General features: G+C 40.7%; 1 protein-coding gene and 1 non-coding gene across 2 annotated transcripts; both read left to right on the top strand.

Annotated features, from left to right (window-relative positions):
- Positions 1-1517: 1517 nt before the first annotated feature.
- NT5C1B (5'-nucleotidase, cytosolic IB) lies at positions 1518-15417 on the top strand. The gene is made up of 9 exons (XM_005895642.3): positions 1518-1550; positions 3599-3688; positions 4819-4956; positions 6478-6981; positions 7272-7439; positions 8532-8661; positions 10097-10219; positions 10625-10809; positions 15094-15417. Exons 1-9 carry the CDS (start codon positions 1518-1520, stop codon positions 15415-15417), a joined length of 1695 nt encoding a protein of 564 aa, XP_005895704.1.
- LOC138990103 (U6 spliceosomal RNA) lies at positions 8077-8183 on the top strand. Its single transcript, XR_011466268.1, has one exon. It is a non-coding gene; the product is annotated as a U6 spliceosomal RNA (small nuclear RNA).
- Positions 15418-16685: the final 1268 nt, after the last annotated feature.

Genomic DNA, 16685 nt, shown 5'->3' with positions numbered 1-16685 from the left:
ATACAGTGGATTAAAGACAATCTCTTTAACAAGTGGTGCTGGGAAATCTGGTCAACCACTTGTAAAGAATGAAACTAGAACACTTTCTAACACCATATACAAAAATAAACTCAAAATGGATTAAAGATCTCAACATAAGACCAGAAACTATAAAACTCCTAGAGGAGAACATAGGCAAAACACTCTCTGACATACATCACAGCAGGATCCTCTATGACCCACCTCCCAGAATATTGGAAATAAAAGCAAAAATAAACAAATGGGACCTAATTAAACTTAAAAGCTTCTGCACATCAAAGGAAACTATTAGCAAGGTGAAAAGACAGCCTTCAGAATGGGAGAAAATAATAGCAAATGAAGCAACCGACAAACAACTAATCTCAAAAATATACAAGCAACTCCTACAGCTCAACTCCAGAAAAATAAATGACCCAATCAAAAAATGGGCCAAAGATCTAAATAGACATTTCTCCAAAGAAGACATACAGATGGCTAACAAACACTTGAAAAGATGTTCAACATCACTCTTTATCAGAGAAATGCAAATCAAAACCACTATGAGGTACCATTTCACACCAGTCAGAATGGCTGCGATCCAAAAGTCTACAAATAATAAATGCTGGAGAGGGTGTGGAGAAAAGGAACCCTCTTACACTGTTGGTGGGAATGCAAATTAGTACAGCCACTATGGAGAACAGTGTGGAGATTCCTTAAAAACTGGAAATAGAACTGCCTTATGATCCAGCAATCCCACTGCTGGGCATACACACTGAGGAAACCAGAAGGGAAAGAGACACATGTACCCCAATGTTCATCATGAGCACTGTTTATAATAGCCAGGACATGGAAGCAACCTAGATGTCCATCAGCAGATGAATGGATAAGAAAGCTGTGGTACATATACACAATGGAGTATTACTCAGCCATTAAAAAGAATACATTTGAATCAGTTCTAATGAGGTGGATGAAACTGGAGACTATTATACAGAGTGAAGTAAGCCAGAAGGAAAAACATAAATACAGTATACTAACGCATGTATATGGAATTTAGAAAGATGGTAACGATAACCCTGTGTACGAGACAGCAAAAGAGACACTGATGTATAGAACAGTCTTATGGACTCTGTGGGAGAGGGTGGGAAGATTTGGGAGAATGTCATTGAAACATGTGAAATGTCATGTATGAAACGAGATGCCAGTCCAGGTTCAGTGCACGATGCTGGATGCTTGGGGCTGGTGCGCTGGGAAGGCCCAGGGGGATGGTATGGGGAGGTTGGGAGGGAGGAGGGTTCAGGATGGGGAGCATGTGATTTTTTTTTAAAAGTAATAAAGAGAATTTAAAAAAAAAAAAAAAAGTCACATATTCACAGAGTCAGCTGGTTACTATGGAATCACATATGATGTCATAAATTTGACATTCTAAATGCAAACCTAAACTGAGCAACAAAAACAACAGGAAATGGAGCTGGGGAGAAGAAAACCTACATAACAACAAAAGAATATCAGTAGTTAGAGAAATGAGTCAAACATCTCTGAAACAGAAAAAGAAGGTCAGTGAATTGAATGTCCTAGAATCTTGCCAAAGGACTGAGGAAACATAGATGTCAGCCCATCCTTTTCTCGGGGGCAATGCTTTGCAGCAATCAAATTTCAGAGGATGACCACACATAGAAACAAAAGGAGAGGTAAAGAATATGGAGAGTGGAGGAAAAGGAGCTGAAAGCATGTGGTGTAAGTCCATCCAATAATCAGCATTCATTGAGCAGATGCTCACACGGGAGTGGTAAGAGGTGAAACACAGTTGCTATCTTTGAAGAATGCACAGCCTAGTAGGAAAGAGAATACATAAACAAAGTTCAATTTGGCGCTCAGTAAAAGTGTGTACACAAGACACAGGCAACACGGAGGAATGTTTAACACTGGGAACTTCTCCCAGGTCATGCTGAGCTTAGCTCTGAAGAACACTGAGGGGAAAAGGAGGTTTTAAGAAAATAAGGGTGGTATACAGACAAATACAAGTCATTTGGCATAAATAGAACAGAAATAAGATGTAGAGTGGAGGGTATACAAGTTACAGGTAGACAGGATACAGCATGAGTCTCTTGTCTCTCTAACCAAGCGAATGAAGAATGCACCTGAAAATAAAGCATCAGTAGATTTACATTTTATAAATATCATAAATAAATCGAGTAGATAGACCTAGAAGTTGAGAGGATTTGAGGCCATAAAATCTGGTTAAAAGCTGTATTTTAAGATTACATGTCCATAATGATCTAAAGGCCTAGAACAAGGCAATGGTAAAAGAAATGGAGAAGAGGGACTGGATTCAAATATCTTTTGGAGTTAGAAGTGGTGGGATTTTACGGTGGTGGTGGTGGTGTGTGTGTGTTTGGGGGCACGGTGACAAAAAGATTTTAGGATTAGTTCTAGGAATGCACAGCTATGCCATTCTCTTCAGACACAGACTCAATCACTCAACTTGAGATTTTTCGTGAGTGCAAGACACAGAGCATAAAGAGATTAACAGACTGCCCTTGAAAACCTCAATTTATGCTGGAAGTTGAGCTCCTTAAACAGATAAATAATATTAATCTTGACTGCATTATAGTTACTGAATTGGCAGGAAGCAATAGAAATACTGGCCCAGTAAAATAGTATTTCCTGCAATTGAAAATGAAAAAAAAAATTGAATAGATGTCCATGAAATAAGTTATCATCTTGTGTTTTCCTGCATGGCCTTCCCTATTAGTTTATTGATAAGAAACCTCTTTTCACTCTTGATGCTATGAATAGTTAGATGATACGGATAGAATACATGCCTATTGATTGATTTCTATAGGATTAAGGTCTTTGATTTTAAAAATCTATTATTGATGAGGCTCAGATCTACAGAAAATTGGTTTATGGAAAAAAAAAAAAGAGAGAGAAGTTTCAATTCTACATGGCAAATGAAAAAGTTCCATAAGAAGCAACCTTCTGAATAATGGGGAAAAAAATGTTCTGTGTAAGCAACTCCACACTTAATTCTAAGTGCTACTGACCTCTGGGAAATTATCCCAAAGCATTTCCCCCGTTATCATTTTTCAAATGATAAATGCATCATGTTTCGAAATCTATTGGCCTTTCTTGGTGGCTCAGTCGGTAAAGAATCCATCTGAAATGCAGGAGAATGCCTGTAAAGGAAGAGACCCAGGTTCAATTTCTGGGTCAGGAAGATCCCCTGGAGAAGGAAATGGCAACCCACTCCAGTACTCTTGCCTGGGAAATCCCATGGACAGAGAAGCCTGCTGGGCTACAGTCCATGGGGTCACAAGAGTCAGACGAGTCAGACACGACTTAGCAACTAAACTACCACCACCTCAAATCTATACATCAACAAATTTCTATATTAAAAATTTGTTCGTATAGTTCTCTGATATGTATTCTTTTTACTCACGCTTGTTAGAACAGGGGAAAAAATAATATCTAAAATCTATATTTTTTGATAATGGCAAGGAGACAAATTCTAATTCTTATTTATCCTTTCATTCCCCATACCCAAAGTTTCTAATGTCCCTGAGGTAAAAAATTAATAAACATTCTTTGTTTCCATGTCAAGAATGAGACTGGATCGAGGTACTCAAAAGACAGCCTAGAAGGAGACAAATCTAGAAAGGATTCTGAGAAATCAGTTCGTCTGACCACTCAGGTGAGCTGACCTCTTTAGAGTTGGTGAGAAAATTAAAGAGTAGACAGCATAACAAAAAATATTAGGGGGCAGTGGAGTTTGGGGAGACAAGACCAAGCTATCAAGATGTGCATTAAGGGATACCTAATGCCCTTGTGGAGAGGTCGAGAAAAACCTAGGAGAAGCTAGCTGGTCCCTGCCTCCCAGTCCAGTCCACATCCCAGTCTTCATACAGAACAAGCGGTATAGAAACCTCTGCTCAGTCTAAGGGAAGAGACTGGTCTATGTTCAAATCAGGGAGGGAAGGGGAGTCTGGCCATCACATTGACCATTTTCTGCACCATCTTTCAGATGAGGCGTGCAGTCATACCGAATCACTCGCTGAGATGTTGCTCCATGCGGGGTCACCCGTCGTGTAGACGCTGCCTTTGTGCAGCTGAGGGAAAAGTACTTCTTAGCCCCTGCCGCACAATACGTATTTATATTCACATGTGCCTGTTGTGGGAACAGGGCCGGCAGATCACGATGATCAGGGTGAGCAGAGATCAAACTATTGATTTTGGAGGGGAGCCACAGGCAATCTGGGTGAGGGGAAGGATACGGGAATAGAAATGTCCACTTGCCTCTCCATGGTCTCCTCCATCCTGTTCCTCCCAAAGGGAGTGCTAGAGGGCGCTATTCCTTCTCCTGCAGTGCCTGGAGCCCTGCGGCAGCCTTAACCAGGTACCAGCTGCTTTCATCTTTGCAGTCTGGTCAAAAGTGCTGGAGATGTCTTTTCAGCATCTGATAACAGGCTCATCCTTAAGGAAAGATGTGGGGAAAAGGGAGGAAGAATGCTCAACTCTACTAAGCTTCGCATAAGACTCTTAGAGTCACAGGTGAAAAAACATGAGATACCAGATTTGCTTCTTGGTTTTGGATGCCCTTCCAGGTAGATTCCCACTTCATGGATCCTCACAGAAGTTAGGATTCAATCAGAGCTAGAAAAATACACAAGGGCTAAGGCTGAATTACAGGTTATAGAGGTCAGGGACCTTCTCACTGATCACTGCCATATTTAGCTCGACATGGCTATTTCATCAGCACATGTGTGGAAGGACAGGGGGTGGGGGTGGGGTATTACACTTCTGGGTCTCTTCTCTCCTCAAAAGGGATCACAAGAATTAACTTTGCCGAAGTCAGACTCTCGAGGGTACGTAGTGCGAAATCAGTGGTCTCGAACTTCACGGAGCCCATCCACCAGACCTCCATCAGCAGAGGAGTCCAGAAGCAAGAACACCAGTCTTAAGGTAGAGATGGGCACGAAAGGGAAGAGCACATTGCAGAATAATAGTAATAATAACAGCAATGTGCATTGATACTTTCTATGTGCCAGGCCCTGTTCTGTGTATTTTATATCTTTCAGCTAATTAGTGTCACACACTCCCACCCCCACTAATCCCCAGCGTAAGGAAACTGAAACACAGAGTCACCTAAGATTTCTCATTAGTAATGCCCACAGAACTAAATCAAAACCTAGAGTCTCTAGGTCTCTAAACGGCTCCCTGAATGATTAAACTCCACGGTTTCTCCTTCCTTACTTCACACATTTAAAAACTATTCATTGAATACTCAAGACTCAGAAGAGGGGGTGAAAAGGTCAACAAAGGAGATAAATTGTTGAAGAATACTAGGCTGTGTGACACTGTGAGCCCTTAACTAGGCCTAGTCACACAAAAGAAAAAGTCTGTCGTGAGATTAAGTTTTTGAATGCAGAGGGTGACCCGGTCCCAGGCACTGGGAGAAACAATCTGTCTATCTTTGTGAGGACTGGCTCAATAATTTAACCAAGAACTTGCCTTTTGAAACTTGTGAAACAGTCACAAAAGCTGGAATGATATATGGATACTTATAATCTCTCTTACACCTTAGTGAAAGAGTCCTTTCTCTAGAAAGATTGCTTCCAGTTTAGGAAGATGATTCTCTCCAGTTGAACTTCCCTGGCACAAGAAACTCTGAAGGGGAGTCACTTGATTCTCCAGCCTGCCGACCTTCCCAGTATTCGCTGCTTTAACTACAGGGGGCAAAGGTGGAGACACATGCCCCGACATGATGCTTTATAGAGCCTTCAGTGGTGGGGACTTCCGGTCCAGCCACTCGCTGAGTTAACTGGAGGTGGCAGGTGGAGACAGGGGCAAGCAAGGTCCCTTACTCAAGCCCTCTGTCCTACCTGGAGGTCTCTGACTAAGCAGGTGTATGTGAACAAAGTGACAGAACTTTGTAAAGTGTGTGCCGACTATGTAGGAGCAAGGAAAAGGACCTCCACCCTGTCTATCACAAAAGGAAATGAACAAAGAAAGTGAAAGGGGCTGACAGGGCAGCTGGGGAAAATGAGAGCTGTCTTTGTGTTCACATAACAGAAATGTCTAACATTTGGAGCCCCTTAAGCCCTATTTAAGGGCTTCCCTCATAGCTCAGTCGGTAAAGAATCTGCCTGCAATGCAGGAGACCCAGGTTCGATTCCTGGGTTGGGAAGATCCCCTGGAGAAGGAAATGGCAGCCCACTCCGGTATTCTTGCCTGGAGAATCCCTAGAGGAGCCTGGCAGGCTACAGTCCATAGGGTCGCAAGAGTTGGACACAACTTAGCGACTAAATTACTACTACTACTACTACTAAGCCCTATTTAAAAGAAGCTGAGATGAACCAGGATCCATGTAAGAGCTAGGAATGGAACAGACAGAAGGGACAGCTCCTTGATGCCAGCTGGGTGGAGAGGAGTACAGGGACCCTAAGCAAGCATGGAACCCAGAGGCCCACTTTCTTGTTCCAGCTCCCCAATAGCTCCACGACCTCCCGGACTTCATCCACCTCCCCTAGCCATCAAGAGTCACCGAAACAGCTGTCAGCACAGCCCTCACCAACCACGCAAAACATGCCACTCGACTCACGGAATTCCATGTCCCCGGAGGCCCAGCTGCAGACCACGTCCCGGCGCACCACCAAGTCTGAGAATCCTGACACCTGGTCTCACAGCACGGGGCGAGAGATGCGAGAAAGCCGGGAGAAGAGAGAGTCCCGGGACACGCGAGACATGTCCCGCTCCCGGGACTCGCACGATTCCAGGGACACACACCAGCGGGAATACTCGCGCACGCCTCCCTCCGAATGGAAATCCTATACTCAGCGCAGGATGCTCTACCCCTCTCAGATGGACCACGACTGTGTGTCCGAACTGGCCAGGAAACGAGAGGAAGAGGAGGACGAGGATGAGGCCTACTGGGCGTCCGTGAGAACACTGTACGAGAAGACACCCAACTGCTCGCGCCCCAGGCCGGTGAGCAGGGCCTGCCTCCCCTGGGCACCCGGGTTTATCCCCACGCAGCCCAGCCCTGAGGCCTAGCTCCTCTCCGTGGTGCAGGGAAGCTCACTCAGGCCACTGCTTCTCCTCCCTAAACCTGCCCCTCTGCACTGTAGACGCCAGGATCCCATTCTTGGCTGTCTCCAGCATCCCAGTCCTCCAAGCCAGGACCACCTATTTGCTTCCCACCCTACCCTGGCATGAGCTCTATTCCTGACCCCTTTGTATCTGTGTGACTGTCCTCCTGTTGGTGCCCCTCTCTGCAGCCCAAACCCAAGCATGCCATCACTGTTGCTGTGTCATCCGGGGCACTCTTCAACATGATGGACAGCAGGAAAATCTATGATGAAGAGGGTCTGGAGAAATACATGGAGTATCAGCTTACCAACGAGAATGTCGTCTTGACCCCAGGGCCGGCCTTCCGCTTTGTCAAGGTACTCTGCAAAGCTGTCTCTGGCCCTCCAGGACTTTAGAGGGCAGGCAAGGACCCATGCCAACCCTTAGGATCTCATCCAGTTTTCCTTATCATTCCTAGTCCACCCTTGTCATTCTTGCCATTTGCAAGTTGACCCTAGGTCACTTTGTATTTTCAAAGAAACTTCAACACTGTTGAGGGAGGGACTGCAGCCCGAGGTTTGGAACTCTGAGTCCAAATCCTGAGATCTGTAACAGAAACGATCATTCCCTCCACAGAAGGAGCAATAACCAGAAGCAATAGTGAGTTTACAATTCCAAGTAGTAGAAATGAAACACCCCATTCAAATATGATGAAATTCACATTAGCTTCTCCTGCCCCAAACACAGCACATTAAAAAAGTCAAGATGCTCTTGGCACTTAGGGGCATGATTTTAATAGAGAAAGTAATCTTGGAATTTGCACTAAAATGTATAGCACTTCTAGCTCTGATCCCCTATACAGCTTATACAAATATGATACAATAACATCATAACCAGGCAGAAACAAATGACACCTCTGCTAGTTGTAAGTAGAAAGTAGTTATGGAGCATAGTGGAATCATTGGATGAAACCACAAACCTATTCTAAAGACTCACATTTAAAAAATAGACAAAATGCTCACTTTGGTGGCACTCGTGCTAAAATTGGAACAATACAGAGACCATTAACATGGCCTCTGTGCAAGGATAACATGAGAACTCTTGAGGCAGCCTATATGTTTCACAATAAAAAATAATCATCAGATGATCAAAAAAGGCAGGTTTTATGAATCAAAAACAAAAATAGACAAACCCTAAAAGGGTTAGCCTGATCTTATGTCTACCTCACAGAAATAATTCTAGTAAACCAAAACATCACCCATCTTTCAATAAACATTTGCTGAGGTCCTTTGTATGAGAGGCTGAAAATACTGAAATGAATGGCATAACCCTGCCTTAAAGGAGCCACAATCTCTCAGGGAAGAGTCTTCGGAGCTTGAATTGGACACCTAAGGGATCCGTTCCCTCCAGACCCCCGATGCCCACCTTGCCTGGCCCTCCTCACACACGTCCGTGTTTGTAACCTGCAGGCACTGCAGCATGTCAACTGTAGACTCCGTGAGCTGTATCCTGACGAACAGGACTTATTTGATATTGTACTGATGACTAATAACCATGCCCAAGTGGGAGTGCGGCTTATAAACAGCGTCAATCACTACGGTAAGTAAAATAAATACCGTGTGGAGGAACAGCTTGCTGCTCTGGAAGAGAGAAGCCATGTTATTTTGCTCGCCGTGGCCTAACTAATGCAGCCTCTTTGATACCGACACCCCCTTCTGCGTGAGAATGTTTATTTGCCTATGTCAGAACAAGAGAGGCCATGTTCATTTTTAACTTCAGCCCAGAGTCGGGCCCAAAGCTCTGGACTTAACTTGTCAAGTGTGAATTTCAAAGTCTTAATCCCAGGCCCTGCAATATATTTCTCTGTTTTACGTTTTTCACTTCTGAACTTGACTTCAAGGAGCCGTCAGCCTAGGGCTTTCTCTGTGTGATCAGACTTCTTGCTCACCACAGATGCATGTTAAAGGTTTTAAGGTTTTTACCTTTCCTTTCCACTCTTAACATCTGACTCTCCCCGGCTGCTTGCCCCATACATCAAATTCATACCCATGCCAGCAAAACTGTCTTTATTCCTTTACAGGGAAAATTTGTTTGACACTAGACTCTTCATGACATCTCCATCAGTGTGTTAGAGAGTTTCAAGGGAGGTCCCCATTTTTCCTCTTATGAATTTACCTGACTTATGTGGAGACCTTTAGCCTATTTGCTAAGTGACATGTCCAGTCTTACGGGTATGTCCAAGAAAAAATAAGATTTAAATTTGGTAAAACGATTATCCTTTAATTAAAAATAAATAAACTTAATTTAAAAATACTTCTATTACTAAATACAAAATTACTTTCTAGACAGTCCGTGCCAATTCATACTTTCATCCATAGTGTATGTAAGTGCCTATTTTACAGACTTCTCACCAGCATCTAGTGTTTTTTTAAAAACTTTGGTTGATTCAGAAGACATTTAAAGGTCTATTAATTTTTAGTCTGATAATGACCTCATTTAAAATTTCAAGTCAAGAGAGACAATTTCAGACCTTTTGTTCTTCAGTTTTAGGGAAATAGTTTAAACCCTATCACTACTGACTATTACATTGTATTGTTACTAAGAAAATATGGAAATGGTACTTAAAAATAGAGCCACATCTCAGGTGGCCCTCTCATCAAGTGAGGAGGCTATAGCTGAAGCAAAGGTGCACTCTTCTAGCCTAGACAAGAGTCAATGTTATCTAGTGGGCTTAAACAAGTATTTATGTCTCAGTTTCCTTTTCTATAATGAGGATAATAATGCCTGCCATCTCAGTTGTTGTGACAGTAAACTGGCGTGGCCTATCTGGACATACTTCATAAATTATTATGCAGCAGACATACCTACTATTATATAAAATAGCTGAGACATTTTTCAATATTGGTACTATGAACATAATTCTAAAATTTCTCTAGGCACTCAGTTATTCTGAAGGCAGCTTTAATTTGCATTTCCAGTAAGCATGCTGTCTTTAACTTGCTGCCATAACAAAGTCTTTCTTGCCTGATAATAGGATTACTAATTGACCGCTTCTGTCTGACTGGAGGAAAAAGCCCCATTGGCTATTTGAAGGCATATCTTACCAACTTGTATGTTTCTGCGGATTCTGACAAAGTACTAGAAGCAATACAAGAAGGTATTCCTTGGTTTTTTTCTTTCTCGTTAATAAAGAAGTCTCACTAGTGTTTCCTTGGGCTTCAATGATTATGTTGTTTACATCATTGTCACTGGATTTTCTGCTAAGGTGTTTCCACAAGTAGCAGCCCTTAAGTTTGTCTTTTAGAGCTTTGACCTTCCTTGAGGTGGACGTCTTCAGTGATTGTCCTACACCCATTTTACACCCTCCCATCCCTTATAGCAACAGAGGCAGCTCAAAGACAGCTCGTTTGAGATGTGTGGTTGTGAAGAGGAGTTGAGTTGTCAGGTAATAGCCAGAGAGGAAATTCAAGGTCTGGGAGGACTATTCTTAGTTTTGTTTTTAAATAGTAGACCCTAAAACTCATGGTCCTAAGACTGTTTATTAATTCCAATGGTCTGCCAGGGATCGCCTCCGCAACGATGTATGAAGGCGCCAAGGACATGTCTTACTGCGACACACAGCTCCGTGTGGTCTTTGATGGGGATGCCGTCCTCTTCTGTGAGGAGCCTGAACACAGTACCAAGGATCACGGGCTGGACAAATGCTTCCAACATGAAGCCCTAGCAGACAATAAGCCTCTTGGTCAGGTAGGTTCAGTGAAAGCTGCTTTATTTTGATCTACTTATTTTCCAACATATAGATATAGTTATTTCTTCACTGTTTTATAAATTTTTTTAGGCACTTCTCACTTCTTATCCTTTGTAGCCTTCTCTCTTTCTTTCATGAACTCCTCATTTTAAAGCTGCCAACGTTTTTGGTTTTTTTTTTTTAGTGTTCTTTTATCCTTTTGGAAATGTTTCTATCCTCTCCCCATGATAAAGAGTTCATCTCCTCCAAATTATAAGTAAAGAAAGAGAGGTAATACAGCTTACAAATTAGCCAATTCTACATAATAAGTTCTCAAAATAGTAAGATCATTTCCAGCCAGTCAGTAAACTTGTTGAATCTCTCATCCATGACCTCAGACTCCATGAAGGCATAACATGATTGAGAAAAATCTGCAAAACTGAGAGTTTGAATCCAGTCAAATAATGAGCCTCAAACAAGTGCAAACTATGAACAATGAATCAAACTGAAATTAAAATTTTAGGTTTGGGGAAATCAATCCATGAATTGAAGTGTTAAAGTTGTGGTCTAAAATAAACAAAACCTACAACTTCGAAACCAAAGGAGATCTGAATAGCAAAATTTTCTCCAAACTGAATAGGAAACAATAGATTATTCAGGTTTAACCTGTGAATCTTACCAAGACCTTTTTTTAATTGGCATTTTTTTCTCAGCTCTTCTTGAACTTAAGATGTACTTAAATATTATTAGTTTTATTACATTTATAAAACTATGAAGAGACTAGTTGAAAGCTGAATGTTTTACTAACTTACCGCACATTACAGCTCAAGTGATATTTAAATTCTATGTGTTCATGTGTGTGTTTAACTTCATAGTCCCTTCCGAAATAGCTTGTTTAGAAGTCTTGAGCTCATGTCAAGAAGTTGTTCAGTGTTAACAAAGTTTACTAATAAAAGGAATACCCTTTGTTATAATTGACATGCTTGCTTTGCTGAAATTTAGAGCCAATTGTATATTAACCTTTAAATATTATTAAAATGTACAAGATCTCTAAAAAATAGCATTTAAAAATTCTGAAAATAATTATTTCAAGATAATCTTAAAACACCATTTTTCCTCATCCCCGGGAAATAATCAAACTTTCTTTTAGATTCTGTACTTATCAGTTCCTTTTTTCCATATTTTAAATCATTTTCCCATTAAACAATTGTGAAGCTCAACACTGGTTATTGGAGAAATACCCAATGAATTTTATTAAGCATACTTGTTTCCATAATATGGTCCTTCTGAAGGTGGAAAAATATGCTACTTTTCACATAGAAAGGGTAGCTCTTCTATAAAGACCAGACTTTGCCAGATGTTTCCACTGATGGGAAAGAAGTTATGAGGTATGATTCCTAACTATGATTTTCAATTATGTTGGCCGTGGGGCTTGTGGTTTGGTCATAACAATGTCCAATTGTCTCAAATGGAGGAGATCTGAGGGTCACCAGCAAATGGGACAGCTGGACAGGATTAATTTATCCACTCTCATTGTCTCCTGATTTGATATCTGTCTCATTTCACCATTCTAGAATAGTGATCTCTGTGTATGTGTGCGCGCACACATGCATATGGGTGTGTATGTGTCTGTTTTAATCAGAGTTGTTGAGGTGTACTTCATATACAGTATAATTCATCATTTTTAGTGTATGGTTCTGAGGGTTTTGGCAAACATACATGTACAGACATGAAACCATGATCGAACTCAAAATACTAACAAAATTCACTTGTGTTTCTTTGTAAGTCATTGTACTCCCTCTCTTTAGGATCTGCCAACCACTAATCTGATTTCTGTCCCTAATGTTTTGCCTCTTCAGGTATCATATAAATGGAGCCCCAAAGGATGCAGTCTTTTGAATTTGATTTATTTTACTTCAAATGATGCATTTGAGATTCATTCATGTCATTCGTGTATCAGTAGTGCATTCCTTTTTATGCTGAGTACTAGCCTTTTCTACGGAGAAGGCAATGGCAACCCACTCCAGTACTCTTGCCTGGAAAATCTCAGGGACAGAGAAGCCTGGTAGGCTGTAGTCCATGGGGTCACTAAGAGTCAGACTCGACTGTGTGACTTCACTTTCCCTTTTCACTTTCCTGCATTGGGGAGGGAAATGGCAACCCACTCCAGTGTTCTTGCCTGGAGAATCCCAGGAATGGGGGAGCCTGGTGGGCTGCTGTTTATGGGGTCTCACAGAGTCGGACACAACTGAAGCGACTTAGCAGCAGCAGAGGCAGCCTGTTCTATGGATGAACCACATGTTCTTAACAATTTACCTACTGGAGAATATTTAGGTCATTTCCAGTTTGGGACATTTATAAATAAAGCTACTTTAAGCGTTTTCACACAGGATTCTGTGTAACATAAAATCTCATTTCTCATAGGTAAATACCTTGGAGTAAGATTTCTAGGTCACAGGATAAATATATGTTTAACTTTAAAGAAACTATTTTCCAAAGTGGTCATACCACTTTGCATTTCCATGAGAGATCTTTTACTCTGCATCCTTGCCAGTATTTGGTGATGTCAGTTGTTTTTCATCTGTTTGTTTTAAGCTGTTTGGTGGTTACATAATAGCACCTCATTGTGATTTTAATTTGCATTATCCTAATGACAAATGATATTGAACATTTTATTAAGTGCTTTGCCATTATAGGTATTCTTTGGCAAAAAATTTCTGTTCAGATCTCTTGCTCATGTGAATTGGGTTGTTTTTCATTTTATTATTGAGTTCTGAGAGTTCTTTATATATTCTGGGTACAAGTCCTTTATCATATATTTCTTTGCACATATTTTCTCTCAGTCTGTGCTTGTTTTTAATTTAAATATTGTTCAGTGTCCTTCAATTAGCAGAAACTTATTTGTTGCTGTTGTTAAGTTACTCAGTTGTGTCCAACTCTTTGAGACCCCATGGACTGTAGCCTGCCAGTCTCTCTGTTCATGAGATTTCCCAAGCAAGAATACTGGAGTGGGTTGCCATTTCCTTCTTCAGAGGATCTTCCTGATTCAGGGATCAAACCTGGGTCTCCTGCACCGTAGGCGAATTCTTTACCATCTGAGCCACCAGGGAAGCCTCAGATTAAAATCTACCATCTTCCTATTTTTTGGATTTGTTTCATCTTGAGTTAACTTTAATTTTTTTTCCTTTTATTATTTTTGCTTTTTAACTTATTGTACATGGGGGCTCCCCAGGTGGAACAAGTGGTAAAGAATCTGCCTGCCAATGCAGGATATATAACAGACACAGGTTCAGCCCCTGGGTTGGGACAATCCCCTGCAGGAGGAAATGGAAACCCACGCCAGTATTCTTGCCTGGAGAATCCCATGGACAGGGTAGTCTGGAGGGCTGTGGTACATGGGGTCACAAAGAGTCAGACACAACTGAAGTGACTTAGCATTTGTTGTATATATTGTATGTTTTTAGGCTTCCTAAAATTGCATAACCATTAATGATTTATTACTCATGTTAGATTTTATAGTAGTTAGCATCAGATATATAATATACAACCTTAATTAATAACAGTCTACTTTCATAATAATATTATGCCACATCATGTATAACGGAAGAATCTTACAATAGTACACTCTTAATTCCTCCCTCTCATGTTTTGTGATACAGTCATACATTTTAATTTCACCTATGCTATAAACTCAAGTTTTGTTTTAAAAATTAAGACTTTATGATTGTATCACATAGCAAAATCCAATTCTCTGTCCTGTGCTAGAGGGACAGCTAAAAGTAAGTGTTCAGAAAGGTTGAAGATAAAAGTAAGTGTGAAGTAGGGTATATATAAATTACAGTAAATATAGACAAGATTGGATTCAAACCCTGAAGAAACTGAACAAGATAGAAAAGTACACTTTATATAAATATTAAAATGTACAATTCTACAAAAATAAATAAATTTAAAAAGTAGTGTTTTTGGTTCAGTTCTAAGCTAAACTTTAGAGTAACCCCATTTTCCCATGGATAGTTTATGTCTGTTGCCCTGGTTCAACTTTTTACAGAAGCTTCTTTCACTCTTAAAATGTGTGTGTTCAAATGATAAATTATATGGCCATCCTATTTTGTATTCTAAGAATGCAAGGATGGTTCCATACAAGGAAATATAATCACAATAAACGAAAGAGTTTCAGCAATGTATTACTGGTCTATACTGCATGCTTCATGCAGTATTACACGTTTCTTATAAATATCTGCTTTTTTAGCATTCACTTCCTTTTGCTCCATGGATGACAGCTGTGACATATGTTCCTTTTGCAGGGTCCCTTGAAAGGCTTTATGGAAGATTTAGGCAGACTGCAAAAGAAGTTTTATGCCAAAGACGAACGGTTATGTTGCCCTATCCGGACCTACCTGGTTACAGCCAGGAGTGCAGCCAGTTCAGGCGCCCGCGTGCTGAAAACCCTTCGCCGCTGGGGTCTAGAAATAGACGAAGCTCTTTTCCTTGCTGGAGCCCCCAAAGGTCCCATTTTGGCAAAGATAAGGCCCCATCTCTTCTTTGATGATCATATGTTCCACATTGAAGGGGCACAGAAATATGGTACCACCACAGCTCATGTACCTTATGGAATTAGTCAAAAGTGAACAATTAGGGATGGGGAGGAGAAATAAAGCATCGAGTCTGGTATTACGGAATCATCTGTGGATCCCTAGGGTAATTAGGTATTTAAGTAGACTAGACCTCACAACTTTGTTAATTTGCAAAGGTTTTCTCTTGAGTTTTCAAAAACATTTTGAACTCTCAGGTTACCTTCAAGCTATTTCCATTTGAGCTGTCAATGCTGTTGATAACATTGCAACTACCTCTGTGTATAAGTCATAGTGATGACTCTTTAGAGTAAGTTTAGAACTTGCAAAAGGGCTATGTCAGAAGCCTACTTAGTTTTACAAAGCATTGCTCATTTTTGGATGTTGGTAGCTAGAATGAATCATTACCCATCATTGTTATAGAATAGTGGGTCTTCACAAGTGGAAAGATAGGGGTTAAGTACACTCTTGAAAACTGGAGCTTTTTAGTCTGTTGTCCCTGCCTTTCTATCAGTGCAAAAATGAAAATACCACTCTACCTGCCTGAGTATACCGATTTTGATATTGTTCATTCAGAAATAAAGAAGCTAGTTATTCATACAAGTTACTTTCATCCAAGATGAGTTCCAGACAGAGCATCCTAGAATCTTTGAAGCTTATTTGGTGGATTCATTGTCTCTGGACTATATGGCTTCATATTTGAAGTCTCTGGCTTTCGTTCTGGCAGGTAGGTCCAACGTTTGTACGAGGAAAGAAGTCTTGGCTACCACTTCAAAATGTGACAGTAAGTGTAGCTTCCTAGCTTCATTGTTGTCATTCTTTTGTGATTTTCGTTTAAAAAAAAAAAAAAAAGCATTGATTGGTTAGTAATCATAGTCTACTACAATGTTAGAAACAATGAGCTGGTTATTTTCAATGGTTACTTTATTTTTCATCAAAGCAAACTTCATGACATTATCACCTTCCTTTTTTTTTTTTTTTTGTAATCAGTGAAGAACCTAACACTCAAAAAGATTAAATAGTTTGACTGGGAATGTACAGGTAATAAATGGTAGGACTAAGATTCAAATTCAGATCTCACTTCAAAAGCTATATGCTATTTCCCTTCCTCATACCCTCTCTTGCTCCTTCTACTCCATTTCTTCTCTACCCCACCCACATATTCCATACCTAGTTCTATTAAATCAGACCGCTGCTGACACAGACTTTTTGATCTGCTTCCTAACTGGATGTAAGCCAGTCTAAAATAATATCGGTCATTATGCTTTCTGAGTACCTACTGTTTTCTCTGCATTACCCAATAATAAGGCCACAAGACAGACTCA

Source organism: Bos mutus, chromosome 11 (genome assembly GCF_027580195.1).
Source record: "Bos mutus isolate GX-2022 chromosome 11, NWIPB_WYAK_1.1, whole genome shotgun sequence".
In the NCBI taxonomy this organism is placed as follows: Eukaryota; Metazoa; Chordata; class Mammalia; order Artiodactyla; family Bovidae; genus Bos; species Bos mutus.
Note: the sequence above shows the minus strand (reverse complement) of the source record. Positions and strands in the feature narration are given on the sequence as shown.

What these genes read in the sequence shown, in the direction of transcription:
- NT5C1B (XM_005895642.3), top strand. Translation starts at nt 1,518, where the DNA reads ATGAGTCAAACATCTCTGAAACAGAAAAAGAAG. An exon ending in CTCTGAAACAGAAAAAGAAG is followed by an intron (nt 1,551 to 3,598) that starts GTCAGTGAATTG and finishes TTCCATGTCAAG; the next exon opens with AATGAGACTGGATCGAGGTA. An exon ending in GCAAGAACACCAGTCTTAAG is followed by an intron (nt 4,957 to 6,477) that starts GTAGAGATGGGC and finishes TTCTTGTTCCAG; the next exon opens with CTCCCCAATAGCTCCACGAC.